The 24,552-nt window shown below is 39.9% G+C and overlaps 2 protein-coding genes across 2 annotated transcripts in view; one reads left to right on the forward strand and one right to left on the reverse strand.

Annotated features, from left to right (window-relative positions):
- The window catches only part of NUDT13 (nudix hydrolase 13), a 41,859-nt gene extending 29,256 nt beyond the window's left edge, over positions 1-12,603 (forward strand). Inside the window, exon 10 of the mRNA XM_053451321.1 lies at positions 12,004-12,603. Coding sequence (XP_053307296.1) covers positions 12,004-12,255 — 252 coding nt within the window. The 3' untranslated portion in view covers positions 12,256-12,603. The remainder of the gene's footprint in view (positions 1-12,003) is intronic.
- Positions 12,604-15,353: 2,750 nt separating this feature from the next.
- On the reverse strand, positions 15,354-24,460 carry ECD (ecdysoneless cell cycle regulator). The gene is made up of 14 exons (XM_053451306.1): positions 24,359-24,460; positions 23,928-24,154; positions 23,037-23,154; positions 22,789-22,876; positions 22,470-22,645; positions 21,823-22,015; positions 21,187-21,315; positions 20,633-20,758; positions 20,265-20,350; positions 18,559-18,665; positions 18,090-18,273; positions 17,599-17,666; positions 16,397-16,590; positions 15,354-16,013 (listed from the first exon to the last, which is right to left on the reverse strand). Exons 2-14 carry the CDS (start codon positions 24,130-24,132, stop codon positions 15,753-15,755), a joined length of 1,935 nt encoding a protein of 644 aa, XP_053307281.1. The 5' UTR covers positions 24,133-24,154; positions 24,359-24,460; the 3' UTR covers positions 15,354-15,752.
- Positions 24,461-24,552: the final 92 nt, after the last annotated feature.

Genomic DNA, 24,552 nt, shown 5'->3' on the forward strand with positions numbered 1-24,552 from the left:
CTCCAGTAAAGAAGACCCATCTATGGACAAGGTCCCTAGAGCTGGCTGTTTGCCAGATATTCCCCCTACCGACCCCAGCATTCATTCTGATATCTCCAATTTTAGCTCATGTCAATTTATGGGACTGTTCATGAATTTGAATTAAATTTTTATTAAGTTTCCTAAGGGAAGGTTACATTCGGTGCAATAAAAAGCAATAACAAATTTTGAAAAACCAAGAGTTGAGAAAGCCGTAAGAACAAAAAAGGATATAGAAGAGAATAGTAAACGAGTGTCTCCCTAGACAGTGTCCACATGATCCCAAATTGGTGCAAAGGTATTGATGAGGTAATTTCTTGGAGTAAGTGGTTTTCCAGGATTTCCAGTGTTTCCAAATTGCATTTGCGGGACCCATCAGGGTTGCCCACTACCTATTTTGATTTTTGTTTTGGCACTAGAACTGCTGGAAGTCAATATAAGATCATAATTATATTGAAAAACATCAGAGGCATCAAAATAGGATCACAGGACCATAGAAACTGACTTTTTGCAGACGATATTCTCCTGGAAATGGATGACCCCAAGAACTCACTGCCACCACTTGACCAATCCACTAAAATGTCCTACTACCGCAACAACTCAGGGAACACACAAGCTCTATCGCTTAATATTCCGGAGCCTGTTCTGAGGAACTCAAAGCCACATATCATTTCAACTGGAGAACAATCTATAAAATATTTGGGCATCTTTATCACAAATTCTCCACACTCCTCGGTTAAGCAAAATTTCCCAAAGCTATGATCTACATTTATTGAATGATCTGGAAACCTTTATCTTCTAACATCTGTTCTTTCTTGGATGGGTAGAATAGCCATGGCTAAGATGGTTGCCTTGAATACTCTACTTCTTTCGAACACTCCATATATATATATATATATATATATATATACAACTAATAACTATTAATCTTTTCAATCATTAATACAAAAAGTCTTATGAAATAGGTGATAACTTTTGAGAGGTAATATCATCTCAAACTAATCTGTGCACTGCCCAGCTCCTTGCAACTAATACAGCATCTTATATGGCAATATTCCTAGAATTGCACTTGTGTGTGCAGGTTAGAAAGAAATTCTGGGAACTCACCATGATAATGATAATAATAAATAGGCCTTTCTTAGGATCCTACTGGAGCATAGACCCATTTTCAACATTAGTTTTTCCAAAGACCATGATGCTTGTTGACCCCTTAATGAATAAAGGGTACCACTTGTATGTAGATAGTTATTATGCAGGTGTCCCTTTGTTTAAGATCCTTTTTGCCTAGATACTGTAACTTGTTATACCTTCAGATAAAACTGCAAATGATTAAAAAAAAAAAACTTTGATGCCATGATAAAATTGGGGGACATCGTTAGAATTTCGTTTCCCAGCCGCTTTGCTTGGACGAAATTTGGGTACATTTTTTAATTCAGGAACGACATTCAGGAGCGTTCCCAAAGGAAGAGGTCCCTGTCACCTCCTGGACTCACCTTTCACCTACTCAGCACCATGTCAAGGTTAAGGAAGAGGTCAGCACTCAATTTTGTACTGCAGGGCCACCAGCAACAGCAGCACTACACCAATGGATAAACATAACCAGCAGCATACTATGGGAATCAATTTCTCCCAAAACTGGACCAGTTGGATTAATTGATCCCTTTGAGTAAGGAAGGTGAAATGGCAGCAGCAGGGCAGTGGTGGTAGGTAGACGCACTTATCCAGCCCCACTTGGAGCAGTACTGAATTTCTCCCAAATTACGAAAGACGTTCAAAAAAGTTTCCACGCTTGTTATAACCCAAAAACAAATTACATCACTTTTCTACATAGTCCCCTTCCTTTGTGATGCAATTTTCGCAACGTCATGCCAACTTTTTCCTAGAAGAAGGTCAACATCAACTTTACTGCCGACGGTTGCGTCATGAATTTCTTTGCTACAGGAGATGATGGATGCTTCCACTACATGCTCTGCTGCTCGCTTTTGGGCTCGTAATGGTGAACCCATGTTCTGCAGAAAATCATCACAGTCTTCACAATAATTCTTTTGTTCCTCTGTCAGCTGCTTAGGCACCCACCTGGCACACACTTTACTGAACTTAAGGCTGTGGTGAATCAGGGTATAGGCAGATCCAGCACTCACCTTTAGCTTTCCTGCAACCTCTTCAACTGTTATTCTTCTGTTTTCGCAAATCAGTTCCTGGGTTCTTTTTTTCATTCCTTGTGGTCATGGCTGTAACTGGCCGTCCGGAGCTCTCTGCATCCATCACCCCAGTATGACAGGACAATGTTCCTCTTTGGTGCAACCATTTTAACCCAAGGCTAAAAATCCTTATACTAAACTGCAACAGCAGCCGGCTTGCCAGACAGAACATGACAAGGGGCTCGAGCAACCACTTGCCCTCTTTAAAGCTGCTCTCCATATATGCCAAGGGCCCGCAGCTTTCCACTCCGGACATAATTTGTTCCTGACAACAGGGAGTTGCATGACCCTGCGGCAAAAGCAAAGCTGCTCTCAGATATACATATATGTATGTGTGCTTGTGTAAGCATTTGTGTGTGTTGGCATGGATCTGTAAGTGTTGGGGGAAGGCAAAGATGGCACAGGCAGGCTATTTGGGTCATTGATAAGCTGGTGGCAAAGATGCAACTGAAAAGCTGTTTGAGGGCACTGACAAGTTCTTTGAGGAAAGATGACACAAACAACTGGGGGCAAAGATGATACCAGAATTGATAAGCTGTTTGGCAGCAATGATGGCACAGACATGCTGTTTTGGGGGACATGGCTTTTTTGGGGAGGTGGCACCAGGGCCCCTTTAGTTTCTTCTTACTCCTCTGGCCATATCTCATCATTAGGAAAACTAATACATGCTATAAGACGGTTGTAATATACATTATGCACATTGGAACCCATAATCTAGTTTTTAAAAAGGCAAACCTCAACAAAAAATCCATGGTTTTGTAACTCTATCTCTAGTTAATCAGCAGGATTTTGGTGCAAGATGATCCTGGTCCTTCAGTATCTCCAGGAAATCTTGCTAGAATTGGGGCTGCGGTTTTTGCTATGCATAAGGATACCAGAAGGACACAACTTATCAACTTATTACTGCCCTGATTGCCCTAATGAGCCTGGTCTGAAAATTAATATTTTATTTTATATATTATATATTTTCTCCAGCCACATGGTTAACGTTGTACTTTTAATCTTATAATTTACTTTAAGGGTGAATTCAGTTATCCTTATGAATAATTGGTCCATGAGCATACTATGTTTTACATAAAGTGGAAAAATGGCTGAATATAATTTGATGATTTAAAGTTTCTCCAAAACATACTCAACCTTCTGCATCAGCTCAGGTCATGCTAGCAAACACAAATTTGTGGTTTTTATTCTGCAGATAGGCTGCTCAAGAAGTCCAAAGCAATGTTGCAATTTATGCAAATAAAACAACAAAAAATAAAGTTCCTCCAAAAGTTTTATTCATCAAAAAATAATGTAGTATGAATATGGATAAAATAAAGCTGAAAAAAAACAAAATATAATTTGTGTGGATTTAATAATTGAGCAAAATTATGGTTGAAGGAAGACATAGAAAAAACACCAATTTTGGTCCACATCTGTAGTGTAAAACAGCCCTGGTCCTGAAGGGGTTCTTATGCTTTGCACATGTATGGAATAAAATGCAGTAGAGAAACCTTCCATAGTTACACAATATATATATATATATATATATATATATATATATATATATATATATATATATATATATTAGGGCTGCAACAACTAATCGATAAAATCGATAATAATCGATAATGAAATTCGTTGGCAACGAATTTCATTATTGATTAGTTGAATCGATTATTATCGATTATAAAATGAGGGTTTTTTCAGAGCAAACGCTCTGAAAAATCCCCCTCATTATATAATCCGTTTAGTCTGACTCACCGTCTCACAGCAGCAGCTCCTACTTACTCCCCCTCCCTGTAATCACTGTGACAACTGGCCCCGCCCCTTCCTTCTCCAGGCCAGAACCACATGGCTGTGACACTCATCTAACTGTAAGTATATGTATTGTGACAGAAAGCAGGGGATGATAATGGAGGGAGTATATATATCCCCTTATATTTTGCAGGGTGGTTACCCACAATAGTTTTACTAGCCCCAGGGAGATGTATTGTTAATAATGGAATTATTAATGTCTGTTGTTATCTGTGTGTTTTGGGTCCCTGGGGTGGAGCATTTGGAGAGTAGGGCGGGCCAGTGCTCCACTCCACAGTTTATGAGCAGCCGAAGACCAGCAGGTGGGAATCCAGTCCGGAGATTATCGGATACTCTCCTAGCACTCACCTGTATCCACTAATTAGTGGGAGAGGCAGTTAAGTAGCCTCCTGGTCTCAGAGCAAGAGAGAGATCATTTGGCTCCCTGAGAGAGAGGGAGAGAGCTGCCAAATTACTGAGTGCTGCCAATATTATATGCAATCGTGTTATTTTGTTTTGTTGAAACGGATAAGCCGTCCAACTGCAGTTAGGTTGGAATACCCTGTATTAGTTAGTGCTCACAAGAGCGAGGCTTTTTTGTTTTGGTTTATTTATTTTCTGTAATGCCTGTGGTGACGAAATAAAACAGGCCCAGCCTTTTTCTTTACCCTCCTCGTGTCTGAGACGTCTCTGCAGCCTGGAAGACTGTGTGTAAGTAAAGATTCCCGGACAGAGTACCAAAGTGAAGGGGTATTCTGTCACATATGGTGGAGATTGCGGGTAACACACGAACAAGTCGGTAAGGTGCAAAAGAGACTAAAGAAAATGGAGGATGTCATTAAAGCACTTATCCAGTGCACCACAGTGCAGCAAGAAACTAACAAAAGGGCAGCTGAGACTAATACCATACAGCAGGAGAATATCGCTGCACTACAGCAACTGGTGCTAGCCCAGAAAGAAAACACAGAGGCTATGATCAGGCAAGCCGCATTAGCTCAAGCTGAAGCTCATCAAATGCTCAGAGAGGAGCAGCACAATGCCACTCGTGCCATACAGCAAGAGATCCAGGTCCTATCTGAGAGGATTACCAGGGAGACTGCAGAAGGACTGCAAGGTCCCAAGGTAATCAGGGCAAGTAACTATCTGCAAAAGATGGTGCCTACAGATGATGTTGAGGCCTACCTTATGGCATTTGAGCGAACAGCGGAGAGAGAAGGCTGGCCTGTGGCTGAATGGGCAAGCTTAATAGCACCGTTCCTAAGTGGAGAACCCCAAAAGGCATACTACGATCTGGAACCAGACCAAGCGAGGGATTACAACAAGCTAAAATTGGAGATCCTGGCACGTTTGGGAGTTACAGCAGCTATCCGCGCACAGAGATTCCACGCCTGGATATACAGCTCAGGGAAAACTGTTCGTTCACAGATGTTTGATTTGATACATCTCGCCAGAAAGTGGTTACAGCCGGAGGTCAATTCATCAAGCTACATAGTGGAGCAACTAGTGATGGACCGATTTTTGAGAGGGTTACCAGTCACTCTCCGCCGGTGGGTCAGTCAGAGCGACCCCCAGACAGCTGACCAGTTGGTTGCTTTAGTAGAGCGGTACATTGCAGCCGAAGAAGTCATCCAACATCCTGCAGCGGAGCGACCTAGAAACCTAAAAAACCCCAGCAAATATGGTAAGACTGCTCCTGGGAAAAGGGGGACTTTTGAAGAGCAAGTAGGCTCTTACAATTCCAGGGACATAACGCCAAGAGAAAGAGGTTTTTTTATGCAGGAAGAACCTACAAGAGACACTAGAATGATAAAATGTTTTAAATGTCGGGCATTTGGACATATAGCAAAAGACTGCCCTGATGATATCGAACCAATGGAATGTAACTTGGGTAATAATAGGGATGGTTATTCATTATATTCACGATCCGTGTGTTCTGCAAACAAAAGTGGTTGTGTAAAAAATCATCCATGGTGTTCGGTGACTGTGGAAGGGAAAACAGTGCAGGCCTTGCTCGACTCTGGAAGTATGGTAACTCTGCTTGATAAGTCTTTGGTTCCTGACATTTGTATTGATAATGGTAATAAGGTAGATATCGCATGCATACATGGGGACATACATAATTATCCTACTACTATGGTACAAGTTGAGACACATTGTGGCACAGTAAACTGTCAAGTTGGCCTGGTACCAAAATTAGCACACGACATGATAATCGGTAGAGATTTCCCACATTTTTTAGGGTTGTGGAATTCCTCTGAGAATAATGCATCAAGGTTGTCGGATGATTTCCCCTTTGCAGAGATGTTGGTAGACGAGCTGAATAACGACGAGAAGCCTGGAAATAAGCTGTCATATCCCATTAAAACACTAGTGGGCGACAATCCAGAACAGACTGACACCTTGAATAGTCAGGAACAAGACATGGGGTTAATTGATTTAGAAGTTAGCCCAGGCAACTTCCATAGTGCACAGTGGTCAGATCCTACATTATCGGTGGCTAGAAGCACTATTACAGTAAGAAACGGCTCCCCCACTGACCCAGGAAAACCACTTACCTATCCGTATTTTGAAGTTGACAATGACTTATTATATCGAGTTGATAAAAAAGAGGCGACAAAACAGTTGTTGGTGCCACAAAGTTATAGGCGCACAGTGTTAAATCTCGCACATAGCCATGTCTTAGGGGGTCATCTAGGAGTAGACAAAACGAGAGAAAGGATACTCAGGAGATTCTATTGGCCAGGGGTGATTGCAGACATAACAAATTACTGTGCGTCCTGTCCTGACTGTCAGCGCACTGCCCCATTTAAAGCGTTCCGTAGTCCATTGGTGCCCTTGCCCATCATTGAAACCCCATTTGAACGTATTGCAATGGATTTTGTTGGCCCGTTGGTGAAATCTGCGAGAGGACACCAATATATATTAGTAATATTGGATTACGCCACCCGATATCCAGAGGCGATACCTATGCGTACAACCTCTGCAAAGTCTATTGCCAAAGAATTGTGGATGATGTTTAGCAGGGTTGGGATCCCAAAAGAAATTTTGACAGACCAGGGAACACCATTCATGTCTAATGTCACTAAAGAGTTATGTAAGCTCCTTAACATAAAGCACCTGAAAACGTCTGTGTATCACCCACAAACAGATGGCCTTGTAGAGCGGTTTAACAAAACCTTAAAGGCAATGCTAAGGAGAGTAATTGATAAAGATGGGAAAAATTGGGATTTCTTGTTACCCTATTTAATGTTTGCCATTAGGGAAGTGCCTCAAGCCTCTACGGGTTTTTCACCATTCGAATTGTTATATGGTAGGCATCCCCGTGGGCTACTTGACATAGCCAAGGAAACTTGGGAACAAGAAGGTACCGCATATCGTAGTATTATTTCCCACATAAATCAGATGCAGGAACGTATGGAGGCCATTATGCCCATAGTACGAGAACATATGGAAAAGGCCCAACAGGACCAGAAGAATAGTTACAACAGGAATGCCAGGGTTCGGGTGTTTCAGCCTGGTGATAGAGTCCTAGTCCTGGTCCCCACCGTAGAAAATAAATTCCTAGCAACCTGGCATGGACCATATGAAATTATTGAAAGGGTGGGAGAAGTAAATTACAGAGTGAGACAGTCAGGCAGAAGAAGGCCTGAACAAATATATCATGTGAATTTACTTAAGCCATGGAAGGACAGGGAAGTCTTAGTTGCAGTTGAAGCCACTACCTTCCCCCTAAAAGATAACATTGAACCAGAGGTTAACATACCAGTAACCCTGTCCGTACACCAGACACGTGAGGTGAAGGAATTTATCAGATTAAATAAAGATGTGTTTTCTCCAAACCCAGGCAGAACAAATGTTATAAAACATGACATTATAACAGAACCAGGTAAAAGAATCTACCTCAAACCCTATAGAATACCTGAAGCTCGCAGGGAGGCAGTTAGGGCAGAAGTTAAAAAAAATGCTACACCTTGGGGTAATTGAAGAGTCATGCAGTGATTGGAGTAGCCCTATTGTACTTGTACCAAAACCGGATGGTACATTAAGGTTTTGTAATGATTACCGTAAATTGAATGCCATCTCAAAATTTGATTCCTATCCCATGCCCAGAGTGGATGAGCTAGTAGAAAGGCTGGGGAAAGCCCGTTACCTCACTACACTTGATTTAACCAAGGGATACTGGCAGGTTCCGTTAACCGAGCGAGCAAAGGAAAAAACAGCTTTTTCCACCCCTGATGGTGTTTTTCAATATAAGGTTTTACCTTTCGGTTTACATGGGGCCCCTGCCACCTTTCAAAGGATGATGGACAGGATACTGAAACCACACATGCGTTATGCAGCTGCATATCTAGATGATGTAGTCATACATAGTGAAGACTGGGAATCTCACCTGCCAAAAGTGCAAGCCGTGTTAAATTCAATTCGAGATGCTGGGTTACCGGCTAACCCTAGTAAATGTACAATTGGCCTAGAGGAAGCCAAATACTTAGGGTATTCAATTGGAAGGGGGTTAGTGAAACCTCAGCAGGCAAAAATAGAAGCCATACGCAATTGGCCACAACCAGCCACTAAGAAACAGGTGAGAACGTTCCTAGGTCTAATTGGATATTACAGAAGGTTTATCTCTGAATTTGCTACAATTGCAAGTCCTTTAATTGACCTGACAAAAGCAAAAGCCCCTGTGTTGGTAAAATGGTCCCCAGAAACTGAGAGTGCATTCAAAAGGCTGAAAGAAATCATTTGTACCCAACCAGTGTTAGTAACCCCTGACTTCTCCAAAGAATTCATTTTGCAGACAGATGCATCTGATGTTGGACTGGGAGCAGTCCTTTCTCAGGAAAGCCGAGGGGAAGAGCACCCTATCTTGTACATAAGCAGAAAGCTTAACCCACACGAAAGGAATTACTCTATTGTAGAGAAAGAATGCCTTGCTATAAAGTGGGCGGTAGACCATCTTAAATATTACCTACTAGGGAGGAAGTTTAGACTTGTAACTGACCATGCACCACTTACATGGATGTGCCAGAACAAAGAGAAAAACAGTAGAGTAACACGCTGGTTTCTGAGTTTGCAACCCTATCACTTTTCAGTAGAACACAGGGCTGGATGCAAACAGGGGAATGCTGATGGGCTCTCAAGAATGCACTCACTCATGTCTATGGTCGCTCACCCCATCAGGTCTGAGCTGGGGGGGAGGATGTGTGACAGAAAGCAGGGGATGATAATGGAGGGAGTATATATATCCCCTTATATTTTGCAGGGTGGTTACCCACAATAGTTTTACTAGCCCCAGGGAGATGTATTGTTAATAATGGAATTATTAATGTCTGTTGTTATCTGTGTGTTTTGGGTCCCTGGGGTGGAGCATTTGGAGAGTAGGGCGGGCCAGTGCTCCACTCCACAGTTTATGAGCAGCCAAAGACCAGCAGGTGGGAATCCAGTCCGGAGATTATCGGATACTCTCCTAGCACTCACCTGTATCCACTAATTAGTGGGAGAGGCAGTTAAGTAGCCTCCTGGTCTCAGAGCAAGAGAGAGATCATTTGGCTCCCTGAGAGAGAGGGAGAGAGCTGCCAAATTACTGAGTGCTGCCAATATTATATGCAATCGTGTTATTTTGTTTTGTTGAAACGGATAAGCCGTCCAACTGCAGTTAGGTTGGAATACCCTGTATTAGTTAGTGCTCACAAGAGCGAGGCTTTTTTGTTTTGGTTTATTTATTTTCTGTAATGCCTGTGGTGACAAAATAAAACAGGCCCAGCCTTTTTCTTTACCCTCCTCGTGTCTGAGACGTCTCTGCAGCCTGGAAGACTGTGTGTAAGTAAAGATTCCCGGACAGAGTACCAAAGTGAAGGGGTATTCTGTCACAGTATATATATATATATATATATATATATATATATATATATATATATATATATAATGTGTATGTGTGTATATATATATATATATATGTATGTTATATATATATATATATATATATATATATTTGGGCTACTGAAAGTTAGGGGAGGTGGGGGTTAATTTAGGGGCAGTTATGGTTAGTGGGGTGTTTGGGGTTAATTTAGGGACATTTATGGTTAATTGGGTGTTTAGGGTTAATTTAGGGGCAGTTATGTTAATAGGGTGTTTAGGGTTAATTTAGGAGCAGCTGTGGTTAATGGGGTGTTTAGGGTTAATTTAGGGGATGCTGTGGTTGATGGGGTCTTTAGGGTTAATTTAGGAGATGCTGTGGTTAAGGGGGTGTTAAGGGTTAATTTAGGGGCAGTTATGGTTAATGGGGAGTTTAGGGTTAATTTAGGGGAATCTAAATCCTGGGGGCAGTGAAGTGACATATCTGGGGGTATAAGGCATATACAGTATATAAGGCATATGTGGGGAGGGCAGTGTGGCATGTCTGGGGAGGACGGAGTGGTGTATCAGGGTGTATAAGGCATATCTGGGGGTAGAGTGGCATATCTGGGGGTAGAGAAGTGGCATGTCTGGGAGGCAGGGTGGCATGTCTGGGGAGGATGGAGTGGGGTATCAGGGGATATAAGGCGTATCAGGCACAGTGGCAGATGTGGGAGGCAGCGTGGAGTGGCAGATGTGGGAGGCATTGTGGAGTGGCAGATGTGGGAGGCAGCATGGCGTGGCATATGTGGGGAGGGCAGGGTGGCATGTCTGGGGAGGATGGAGTGGTGTTTTAGGGGGTATAAGGCGTATCAGGCACAGTGGCATGTGGGGGGTAGAGTGGAGTGGCAGATGTGGGAGGCAGCGTGGAGTGGCAGATGTGGGAGGCAGCGTGGAGTGGCAGATGTGGGAGGCAGCGTGGAGTGGCATATGTGGGAGGCAGCGTGGAGTGGTATATGTGGGAGGCAGCGTGGAGTGCTGTGGTAGGCAGCGTGGCATATGTGGGGGGGGGCAGCATGGCATGTCTGGGAGGCAGCGTAGCAAACCTGGGCTCAAATGTGCATATATTGGGGGGCTGGTTGGGAAATAAAGACAAGAAATGTATTATCAAAGTTTTTTTATTCTGCTGTTTGTATTTAACATCATTTGTTTAGTAAATTATTTTAAATAAATGAAAAATTTACATTTAATTTAATCGTTAGTTGCAGCCCTAATATATATATATATATATATATATATATATATATATATATATATATATATATATATATATATATATATATATATATATACTCATGACTGCTAACAAAACTGAAAAGGGCTTATTAATCACAGCCTGAAAAACTATAAATGCTGTATGAGAATTGACTTAAGTTTACCTTTCTATTTTGGACATTTTTAATATTTCTTCTCATGAGATGGTGATTATTAAATTAATGCTCCCAAAATTGATTTTATGGATTACCAATAATCACACGCATGGATTCTGTATTTCTGATCCTAGAACAAAATCGCCGGCCCCAAACAGTGTCTGGGAGATATTTGTGAAAAACTGACGTTGCTGGAAATCTGCATTTTTAATTTAAGACCTTCATAATGGATTATGAGTTTTATTCTTCAATAAGGTTTGAGTTGGCCCTACTTAATGCATAGTTCAATCACTGCTGCGGAGCTACAACTCCAGTGACGCAAACGTTAATTACTGGATAGATGATGGGTGATATCGGAGTTGTAGTGAATCTGAAGCAGCCAGTGAACAGCCTCCGGTCTATGTTGCGGTGTTTGGTTTACACACCATTTAGGGTGATATATATATATAGATATATATATATATCAACATAAATTGAAGAATAAAACTCATAATACGTTATGAAGGGCTTAAATTAAAATTGAAGCTTTCCCGCAATGTCAGTTTTTCATAAATATCATAAATATTATTTTATATTATATATATATATATATATATATATATATATATATATATATATATATATATATATATATATATATATATATATATATATATATATATATAAAATATACTTGGCCCGTGTGGTTTCACTTCTTTAGATATACTTGATATACTAACATACAGTTTTGTGTTTATTTTACACAGCTGAATGTGAATAGATCAGAGCTGGAAGCTGCCAGGTGGTTCACTTTGGATGAAGTGGAGGAAGCTTTACAGAGGGACATTGTGCACACGAAGAATGAGAATGGCACTGTACCTATCTGGGTGCCACCCAAGTGGGCAATAGCCCATCATCTGATCCAGGAATGGGTAAAGGAGCAGAAAGCTCTTAAGCATGGTAACTCGGATAATGCTATAAACGGCCCCGTCAATAGACTACAATATGTGCCTACTTAATAGCTAGATAGTATTGTCCAGGGGACATTCTCTGGTGCTTTTAAACCTATTGGTTTTAACGTTGTTTAGTATGGTTTTAATGTTGTTAAACAGTTACATATAAAAAAATTACATATTTTATCTTCCTAGATTAATGAAGTGTTTCATTTTGGCAAGGGCTTAAATGTGGTGGGAAAACCATTAATTTAAAACATCAGTACCTCAAGTTAAATGTAGATGTAAATGTTATCAGACCTCAGATTATTTATATGAAAGGGGGCAATTTGTTGTCGCCTGTGTGATGTGTTAGTTACCATCTTTGAAATTTTAGTAGTCTTCTGTATAACAAAGTTTGGGTTTTGTATCTTATTTGTCCAAGTTTGCTTCTGTTTCTTTGCCACTGTCATTATCAGCTCTCTGTAAAACGCTGGGGCTTCTTGAAATCACGTTTTAAAACAATTACATAACTGCCCCTAAATTAACCCCAAACACCCCATTAACTGTAACTGCCCCTAAATTAACACCAAAATACCCCATCAACTATAACTGTCCCTAAATTAACCCTAAACACCCCATTAACCATAAATGCCCCTAAATAAACCCTAAACACCCCATTAACCATAAAGTGAAAAAAGAAACAGAGTAGGTGAGCTGTGGATAGTAAATCACTAAATCAATATAAATCAATATGTAAAACGTGTTGTTCACACCCTGTGTGAACCTGATGAAGCTGTGATAGAAGGCGAAACGCGTAGTGCTACTGTTTTTTTTTTTTTCAACCTCCGGAGATCCTGGGAGACGTCACACAAGAACCCGGAAGCAATCAGCGAGCTATAGAAGATAGACGCCAACGGACTTTCTTAGGTTTTCTACCTTCCGTTTGGGACTTCTATGCTGGCTGTATACATTGGTCCTGTAAGCATATTTATTGTGTTTATTTGATGCCGGAATTAAACCTACATATAGAAGTTTATTCTGCGGGACCTTGACTGATCTTATTTACTCTTTATGATCTACGCATATAGCACTTATTAGTGCTGTTGTAAAGTGTGAGTTTGATACTGAATATTTTTCGATCTTATCCATCTTGTAATTAGAGGTTGCGCTATGCATTTGTTTTTTTGTTTCATGTTAGGAGTTCTTAATATATGGACAGAAGATCCTTCCACATTCGGATATAAGTATATATCTATTTTTTATATAAATTTTTGATATCACAGGGTGTGAACAACACGTTTTACATATTGATTTATATTGATTTAGTGATTTATTATCCACAGCTCACCTACTCTAAGTTTCTTTTTTCACTTTATTGTTTTTGGGTGTGTTCAAGGGAGACCACCTTGAGTATATGGTTTGGAGCTTTTCTTGCGTTTTTGCTAGCGCTGTATTTCACTTCTTGTTAGTATTTTATTGTTTTTACCCCATTAACCATAACTGCCCCTAAATTAACCCTAAACACCCCATCAACCATAACTGCCCCTAAGTCTTCTAAGGGTATAAGAAACAGCTCTGTCCTTAAATGGTTACTAAAAATTTTGAGTTATCTTTTTGTTTTGCCTACATGCTTTATGTTAGACTGTTATATTTAGCACACTGTATTGTGTATATTACATTCAGTGTTGCAACTAATATTTTGAATTATATATTATATATATATTGATAGTTATTAGACTGTAGGCTAAATTCAGCACGTGCACCTACCACCACGTTTATACATACCCCTACAAGACTTACATGTCACTATTTGTAATAAGATAAAGTGGCTAGGTAAAACTATAAATTCTAACAATTCCAGATCCACATAATTCACAGGGAGTGACTTGTTTAGAGGAATAAGCTCTATGCTTGAGATGTATTTTCAGACCTTTAGTTTGTTTTTCAAAACAGTTTGGTACAATTTCTTTTGAGGTGAATAAATTCACCCATAGGAATACTACCAATGGTATGGGTTGGATGATCACTTGAAGCCATCGAGAAACTATTTCCAGTTGTGGATTTACGACAACCTTATATAGGACCTCATCCCTCTATCAGGGAGAGGCATAAAAAACAGATCTGATCAAACAGAGATTCTTTATTACATCCCATATTATACGCAAGTCATCTATGTAACGACCATACCAAACAATGTTGTACCTGAAAGGATTGCTGTGTCCAGCATAAAGAGATTGGTATAGGATAGAGCAAAATTTGCTCCCATAGCCATGCCACATCTCTGGAGATAGCAGGAGCCATTAAAAGCGAAAACATGACAAACCAAAAATTGACTACAGTTGGCAACAAAATTCTTGAAATCTCAGAGTGCCTTTATTCTAGCATTGTGCTGTAGGGACAAATACAAGGCACTAACATCCAAGGTAGATTCTCCATATGCTGTAACACATGCTTAGAATGTATAAGTATGAACTAAAGGTTGTAAGTGTGTGCCCACACATTCTGATATGGGTCTGCATAACATGTGCACTATATGACCAAAAGTATGCGGACACCTGACCATGACACCTATATGAGGTTGTTAGACATCCCATTCCCAAACCATGTGCATTAAAATGGAGTTTCCCCTGCCCTTCCTTTGCAGCTATAACATCCTGTACTCCTCTGAGACTTTCCACAAGGATTTGGAGTGCGGCTGTGGGGATCTGTGCCCATTCAGCCAAAAGAGCATTTGTTAGGTCTGCTTCTAATCTGTGTTCCAATTCATCCCAAAGGTGTCCAGTGGGGTTCTGGTCAGGGTTCTTTACAGGTCACTCGAGTTCCCCCACACCAAACATGTCAAACAATGGACCTTGCTTTGTTCATAGGAGCATAGTCATGTTGAACAGGAAAGGGCCTTCCCTAAACTGGTGCCATAACGTTGTAGCATTAACATTACCCTTCACTGGAACGATGGGGCCTAGCCGAAACACTAAGGCATATAGGGCAAACTTAATTTCATAATTTTTAAAAAAAGTAGTATTACATACACATATAAACGGATAAGAACTGCAGAAAAGGCACAGAGATTATGTTGCCGATTAGGAGCACTGCAAAAAAAGTCAAGTCACCCTGAGCCATGCACCCCACTAGGGGTGGTCCTTTTGAACAGTCATATTAAAGTATTATAAAGGAGTCACCACTGGAAAAGCAATGCTTTTTATGAAAAAAATATTAATATAAAAGTTTTACAAACAGGAAAATGACTTTATATTCTGTATTTCTATATTTTTTTAATAAATATATATCTGTTCACAAGGTAAATTGGTTCTTATAAATATGGCATTACAAAGTGTTATGTAGTATCAACAGTTTTCTATAAATGCATGTAAATTAGATTAGGAAGTGCAGTCTAAGGAAAAAGGACTCCAAGGAATCTGACCAATAATCTCAACTAGGAACAACATGACTTCCCTAGTACTCAACTATATAACAGCAAAGAAACACCACCACCACTCCACATGGTTTTTAATCGCACCTGCTGAATTGTGGCAAAAATTAACCCCACATATGTTTATGATCTGACACAATCATGTCCAGTATCAATGAAGAGCAGTGTCTGCAGATGGATCTTGGTCAGTGTTGTCAGGTAGATGCACACCCATGCTCTGGAGAAGGTTGGATGCAGGGCCAGCCAGTCCAGCCTGTGAACTGTATGATTCAAGCAGATTTGTCACCAGATTTAAATCCACATCCACCGGGGCAAAGCTATGCTCTTCCGTAGAACCGTCTTCCTCGTCACTATGGTCTTCAGCATACCCTGGCTCCGCAGGTCCATTTGGATCAAAAGGGAAGGGAATTTCCTGTTTATAGAGCAAGAATGGTGAAAACTGAAACTATTGTTTTATCAGTAACCCAGTTCACATCGCTATTACCGGAAAACTGCAACTTTGTCCTGGTTATTCTGTTAACGTTACTCTATAATAAAATGTGTTTTTATTTTTTTTCAAAAACACATTATTAGAGCAGGCGGCGGGAGATATAGAAAAAATATATAAAGTTCATGCATTTTGCACTACCAAACCTTACACAATTTAAGGTTTGTAAAAACGAGAAGTCATGGGTAGATTAGATAACAGCAGAGATGTGGAGGGGAGGGACCTACCCTCTTTATAATAATGCACCTCCACAATCTGGTTCTTGCAGATTTTAATTTTACTCATGGTTAGCAAAGAGTAAATCTTACCTCAGTTTTCTTTGTGGTGAAACTTTTGCCAATATTAGTCTGAGCCAGTTCTCTGTCCATAACCTCCATATAGGACCGCAAGCTTCCTAAGGCTTCGGTATCCGATTGGGACTCCTGGTCCTCATCACTGTCCAACAACTCAAACTCTTCTTCTGATTCTAGATCATCGGAATCTAGATCTTCTGGACTAGAACCTGTAAATACAGAGGATTCAGGAACAGAAAAATATTCAGTTAAAGCTTTCCCCATCTACTATATTCAATTTAACAGCCTTGTAACTAAATGCAGCATTACAAACATCAAACTGGTAGCGTCCAAACACTTCCCTCCAAAAAATATTTAATCAAGTCAAATTTCGTCTTATTAATTTGTTATGAGATACAAAAACAGCCAATGTTTTTGCTGAAAAAGAGAAAAATGTTTGTGTTGTTTTAATGTAAATTAAATCTTCATAGGAATTAAAAAAACATCTTCCATGATTTATTTGCACTACAGAGTGCAATTAATTCAACTTCACAGCATTTAGCAAAACTGCCTGCAGCTTGGGCCTTTGGCTTGCCACCAATGGTATTGTTTAGATATCTGCTTTAACTTAAAAAGAAACATAATGGTAAGCAATGATCATGCAGACCTGAAGAAGAAAAATTAAGATTACCATTCAAATGATTTTTAGATATACCGTATTATCCAGTATAACCGGATTTGGCAAAAGTAACAGATGCACTTACATTTTGCTATGATACTATTTTTCTATTAGCAATAAATTATACATCTCTGATGGCAAGTCTACAATATAGGTTTGTTCTACCCAAACATGAAATAAAGCATTTGGGGAAAAAAGCTACATTTAAATTATGTTAAAAGATCTTCAGTTGCTAATCTAACATTTAAAACAATAGAGGTGTGCCTCGTATGGTGGGATATAAATGATTTTTAAATTGCATGTCAAAGAAACAGGACCATATTCAAACACAGTCCAAATATGCAGTCTAATGAAAAGGTTCTACTGATTGGCAGAAGTCTTTAACCAGGCTGTTTTTTTGGTGTTTGTAGGAACCTCATTCTAGTCCTCTATTGGGAAAACATCTACTTGAAAATAACATAGAATATAGGCACAAGGTAGTATGTACTGTTTAATGATGTATACTGGTATCCCTCCTTTTCATTTTTCAGTAAAAACAAGAAAATACAAGAAAACCTACCAAGAATATTTTCCAATGCACTTTTGAACGAGTCCACATCAAATGTAATTGGAGCTTCTGCCAGTGCCCTAGTGGTTTTTAAAAATTAGCAAATCAATAAAAAACATAATTACACTGTATTTCTAGAACAATAATAAGTATACCTAACATTATACATTATGTCTCTCTTTAGATTCTACAGTCACCAACAGGTAAAAGTGGTTGTGTCCAAGCATAGTATAAAATGAATCTTTTATTTCATACGCTTTGCAAACAAAATCAATAGCAAGAGTACAGGTTAAGGTTATATTGTGCCATTTTCATTTGTTGCTGTGCAAGCAATGCATTGTGAGCAATTAGTCATGCCGCCGGGTGGCTGTATTTTTATTTTATCTGCAAAAAATAAAAATCATACATGTCCTAGCAAAATAAGCAAGGACGATATGACTTTAGACTCAAGTTATGTTAGCAATGAAAAGGAATACAGGAATCTTTACGCATCAGACACATACCATGGCAACTCTGCTCCTTCATGTGAAGAAACTTTTGATATAAATGCCTTCATGCTATCTGTCACTTCGGATAAGTCATAGTTCTTCTCATTCGCAACTGACGTCGGAACTGATTCCTTTGGGCCCGCAGCATCTTGTAAAATCTGCTCCAGCTTTTCAGGGGTAATATCAAGCCAGCTGTCATCTTAAACGGAAACAGCATGTTAGCTCAGCAGGAACAAAGCAGAACAGGTAATCAAATACCAGGGAGGGCAAATTGGAGAAAAAATAAACACAGCTTCTCTCCCACTCTCATGCAGCAGGGGAAGTGCAGGTCAGCAGCTGGCTGGCAGGGAAGGAGTTTATGTTCCTCTGCCAATTGCCCCCACCAGCAAACATGCTTAGGCTGGCCAGTAATACGTCTTATTATGCGCCTTTCCTACTTGTCCGCACATACACATGCAATTCTGCACTGAACAGATCTTTTTACCTTCATCTGGTGGTAAATTAGCTTCTTCCTTCTTCATTTCCTCCAAACTGATGGGTAGTGTGTTTAATAGTTGAAGCACTTCCTCCCCAGGACTCTCAGCTGCTGACCTACCAGTTCAATGTAAAAATTCAGTGAACACAGTTTGTGGTATCAACAGAATCTCTGGAAACACTATAATAATCTCTCATTAACCCCTTATTGACAAAGCCCGTACATGAATGGGCTCAAAATGCATTGTTTTCAATGGCTTTAGGGACCACCCATTGTCCTTGAGGGGTTAAAATATAATACTGAAACTAACACACACTTAAATTCTCTCACTTAATTTACTACTATTTCCGCTGCTGCTGGCCGGTTGTTCCGCCGGGGCTCATTTGATGGAGCACCAGAAGGTCATGTCACGCCGGTGCTCCGTCATAGAAGCCCGGCAGAAGCGGCACAGCCGCCCACCTGCTGCCAGAGAGGAGGAACTGGGTCCCCCGCAGCGCTGCGGGGAATCTGGATCCTAACCGTGCTGCTTGCCCACAGCAAGGCAAAATGATAAGAAGAAGGAGAAAAAAAAAAAACACCTGACCAGCATCCAGAACTGAATGTCCCGGGGGGCGATTGAAATTGCGCATCCCTGTGCTATCCCCCAATTATAGGCCCCCAATTGTAGTTTCAGTTTCCACAATGGAAATGCAAATTTTGTCCAGTAAAATAAGATCAGGTGGATGAGAAATACAGTGTAGATGTTGTAAATGACTACTGTAGATGGAAACAGCTGATTTTAAATAGAAGATCTTCATAGACCGTAGAGAGGCCCTATATCAGCAACCTTTCACTCTCATATTCCAATGGCATGTTGTGTTGCCTAATCCACGTTTAGGATTCCTTCCTTATACCCCCTTGGGAGGCTGGCTGTACCTGACCTACAAAAATACTAGGGCAACTCATTTGTTGAGGCTGCATAAACTCTCCCCTTCAGCGCTATATGTGGCCAAACCCACTGACAGAGTGACAAGTCGCACAAGCCAACCCTTTCGCAAAAGGAGGCGTGGTGCGCAGAGGGGGGGGGCTTACTCTTCTCTTTACCCTGGCCGACACCAGTGGATGGCAATCCTGATTTTTGTCCGGGGATGGATAGGGGTACTTTGATTTCATAGCGATCTCCACGCCAGTGGGGGAGCAGCTCAATTCTGCTCAGAAGGGAGAGCGATTCCCTTACACAGGCTTCCTCATAGGGAGGTGCTCTGTGGCATTTACTTCATTTTCAGATTTGTCTGGAAATGATAAGTTGCCCAGGGACCTCACTGACTTTGAGTCTATTTGTCAGTAAGACAGGAGGAGGATTTCAATGGCTTATGGGCTCCTCTTCTTCTGTTGTCACACCAGTCTTAATGGAGAGATGGTAAGAAATGTTGGGAAAGAAACTCTCAGACACCAATAATGGAAAAGGGGAAGCAACCATCTTTGTACAGGTGGCATATTTATTATCTTAAAAGACCAGAAAAATAAAATACTGCTGCCTTCAGTCATACTTTGGTAATTTAGCAATTAGAGTACATGAACTTGGTCAAATTAAACAACGTACAGCTAAGATGAAAACCTTTCAAGGGGCACGTATTTCCAGGGTGGAATGCTGTACACAGGAAAATGTTATATGAATAAGCAAATAACAGATTCTCTAACTTACTGCTGCGATGGATCACATGAATAGTTCTCACCTTTCTGGCTTGACAAATGATTGGAGGAAATATACCTCTGCCTTCTTCAGTAATTCACGATACAGTGCAGATCCCTCCATCTCTCCCTAAAACATAAAAGGTAAACATTATCTTATTTAGCACAACAGAGTTTATTCACTCGAGAGTGAGTGTCCAGGCAAGTTGTGGGTAACGCCAGACTCTTTTGCCAGAATATTTTCTTGTGACATGTGGTTGGTGGAGTTCCCACTTTAAATCCATTTCTACAATTAAAAAGTTTGTTAGAGGAGGATCAACTTGTTCAAACCATTCCACCCAAAAGGAGTTAATCAACAAGACTGTGCCAAGCCACAATTTACAGAACAAATCTACAAGTAATCCAATTATACCTTAAAAAAGTTATTTTTCTTTAGGGAATTTAAAAATCCGGTCCATCGAGGACTCTGCAAGGGGAGCATATTGAAATCTCCAGAAGGCCTGGAGCATTTGGAACACATAATCTCAAATCCATGGGCCTGAAAAAAAGACAGAAATAACATAAAATTACAAGATTCACAGGTGATATTCTAAAAAATAAAAAAAATTACAAATGCCAAAAAAACGAAGGTAGCATGTGAGGAATCCCATAGGATAATAAAACTTCCTGACCCAGCCATATAGAAATATAGATATACAGCATTTCTGTGCATCTCTGTGCCAGTTTCCGCCCTTTAACTTAAAGTAAATAGTGTTTACTCTTCACAATGTGTGCCAGAATAGACTTTAATGAGGACTGGCCTAATATTTAAAAAAGTAATGTGGCCTCTTCAAGGCACTCCCCAAGATAGACCAGTGAGAACGCAGCGTTCCCTCATCTCTATCTTTGTATATTACATGACTGATTGCTCAATTAAATGTAATTTTTTTTTTTAATGGAAAGGTCTAAAAATGATTAAAACCTTACCAATTTCATTCCCAGGTCACATGCTTTGTAACGTGGGTCTGACAGCTCAGGGAGCGTGTACCCACTCCGTTTGTCTGGCTGGAATCTCTGCTGGCTCAACTGAGCGTATAAACACTTTGTAAACCTGACCTGTTCAAATATGAAGAAAAAAAAACACACACGGTTTAAAACAAGCAGAAATCACACAAAAAAGTGAAAAAAGTGGTGGTGGGTGGGTTTCCCCAGGACAGCTACAAAAGCGGTGCTTTTTTATGAGAATGTTCAGCTCCCTGAAAAGCTGCAAGGATTACCCAGCCACTGGTGGGAAGATGTTGCCTTTAAGCAAAACATTATCTATGGAATCCGTCTGATATACATCAGCAACTATAAATCATTTACTGCATTCTGTGTTCTAGCACCATCGCTCTAAAACTATCATCAGGTTATAAAAAGCATTAAATGCAATGGCATGTATTGGCTTCGTTATTGTGGATCCATTTTTTATACTTTATTTTTTTTTCTTTAGATCCAGTATAATGATTTTGCCACTGCTATGTCTAAATGTTTATGTCAGGCTGAAATTAATTTGAAAAACTGATCTGTAAGGTTAAATAATGTACTTAGTGGACAGAATGTTCAAACTTAATGTCACGTTACCGACGAGAGGACTCGTGTTTCAGGAGGAAAATGACGAAAGATGCGACAAGCTTTTAGGTCAATAGGATCTCGGAGGTAAAATGCTTGAACAGCTGCTGATACGAGATGCGGTCGCTCTTTAAGGACAGCTGCAATCCCAGCTGGAACATAGCAGCGGGCATGGTGAAGGGAATCCTTAATTTTGTCAGGGTACCTATAGTCCAAAATATAACACAATGGAAAATGATAAAATTATTATTTATGATGATTTATGATTTCCAAACATTAAAAATAAGTAAAAAATAAAAGGCAAAGCTGCACGTGTGTAAGAATATAAATCTTTTTTGGACTGAGCCTGCCCCCTCCCAGGTTTGAAACTGGGATACAATTAAGTGAAGTTGAAATTACTTACACATTTGTAGATCCTAAAAACTAAGAAATGTAGTTATTATCTTTACCTTATATAAGCAACCCAAGATATTTCGAGTGAACACTAGTCTATTTACTAAAGCAGAGCTATAATGAGAGCTGTGGTTCCAATGCCTTGACCTACTTAATGATCCCTTTAGTAAACAACGGAAAAGTTAAAGAGAAAGTATAATGTATGTGCAGTGTGCGGCGTGTGGATGAAAAACACATCATACAGTGAATCACACAAATCAAAGTACCCTTCCAGCCGCCTTCTGAGAGCTTTTGACACAGATTCAGTTGCTAATAATTTCTCTGAAAAAGCCGCTAACAGCGACAACGATTGAGACACATCGATACTGGTAGCTTGGTCAGGCAGTTCTAGGCCATCCTGTCGCAAAGGTATGATACAGAGCTTTCCATGGTAAAAGAAGACCTGGTAACACAGAATAGTGTTGTTACAATGTTGACCGTTTTGGAAAAAAGGTCCCTGTTCCTCAGTCCGTAAAGAACATGCATTAAAGAGCTTGAGCACACACCAATGAAACGTGGGGTCATCCAACAGCTGAATTCCCTTACCCGATTTGAACTATTTTCTGGCTTCAACCATCTTGGTAGGAAATCTGCCGCTTCTATCAGCAAAAACTCTCCGTCGTTATCTTCAACCCTGTATTAAACAGCAATTTGCAATACTGCTGACTGACAACTTAAACCAAGGAAAATGCCCCAACTTAAACCAAGGAAAATGCCGCTTCAGGCTGCAGATAGAACTGCGCGTACATGTAAGTATCCACAAACAAAAACGTAATAAAAATTGTTCAAAGCACCTTGCTGCCAATTCCGGGTACTCTTTGGTTGTTTCTTGGAGAAGGTAAACTATAAACCATTCATCCTCAATGTTATCTCCAAAATATGTTATTCCTCCAATATGAGCTGGAGTATTACCTGGAAAACAACGAGCAAACGACATTTCCATGGTAAATACAGTCATTGCGCTTAAAACAGGCTATTGTCCTTGAAATGGTTATGAAAGTTCACGAACTAGAGTTTTATATAGAAATAAATAATCTTATTTGGGTTATGTCCCTTGGCCCATTAGTTCGTACAGTAATGACGTGTCAGCTTTAACAACATACAGTATATGAAGTCCACTAAACGGTATAGTACATATGTTTTACATAAGCCAGGTAACCATGGGAACAAATACATCCCTAACATAGAATCTAATGTAATTTTAGTAAATGGTGTAAATTGAGAAGAAGTAAAAAAAAAAAAAAAAAAATGGGTATTTTTAAGATAATGTAAAATGAAGACTGAGTGACTGCCTGTACTAAACCAGATAAAAAGAAAATCAATCCCATTGATTGATATTTATCACTAAGAACAATTCCAGGCCAATGGATTTCACATGTAAAGTAACAATTCTGGAGCAGGTGCGAGTGGCGCACTCACTATAATAACTAAAACAATGCCCTGCTACTTAAACCATCCATACTTTTTATAGATAAGTCACTTTTTATATATTAAGCAAGCGCTTTCTTCAAACATACCGTTGGAATTGTTCGAGATTTCCCTTGATGAATATGTATTTTCTTATAATTAAGTAAACTTCATTAACACAAAATAACCTTATATACAGGTTGTAATTTAAATGAGCCTATTCACTATAATTACTACAGTGATAATGAGATTCCATTTAATAATCACACAGACAGTACCTTTTTTAGCTTTATATCCCAGATTAAATGGTTGGTTTTGCCATATGTATGGAGCTAGTAATGGTGCAAACTTTGCCAGTATACTCTCTATGTACCCCTGAAGAATTTGTTTGCGTTTCTCGTGATCGCTGGGTTCTTCCGATACCAGGAATATCTGATATTCCACAAAATCTTCCACGACCACCATCTTCTTCTCCCAATCCATAGTTTCCTATTCCGCAGAGAAGCTAGAAAGAACGTGATTTTTAAAAAAGGCAAACACAAACTGATCATTTTTCAGCAGATTTAAATATGAAAGCATAAATAATAAACACAAAATATACATACTAAGACAAACTGTATGATGTTTAAATAATAATCACATAAAGTGTGCTTTAACCATCAGGTTTTACATTGTTTACATAAATGTTTGCTATTTCTGTTTTACGTACATTAGAAATGTGAATATAGTTACGTGTCCAGGTACCGATCTCACACTCAGTCTACTCTGCTACTCGCCATTCAACGATATCAACTACGTAAAGATCTCCACTTATTACACAGCGCCTGCAGTAGAAGTACATGTGACACGTCGCATCTTGGTGACGTAGCTGGGAGTCATGACGACTGCGCAGCGTCGGTACGG

The sequence above is a fragment of the Spea bombifrons genome, chromosome 11 (assembly GCF_027358695.1).
Source record: "Spea bombifrons isolate aSpeBom1 chromosome 11, aSpeBom1.2.pri, whole genome shotgun sequence".
Taxonomy (NCBI): domain Eukaryota; kingdom Metazoa; phylum Chordata; class Amphibia; order Anura; family Pelobatidae; genus Spea; species Spea bombifrons.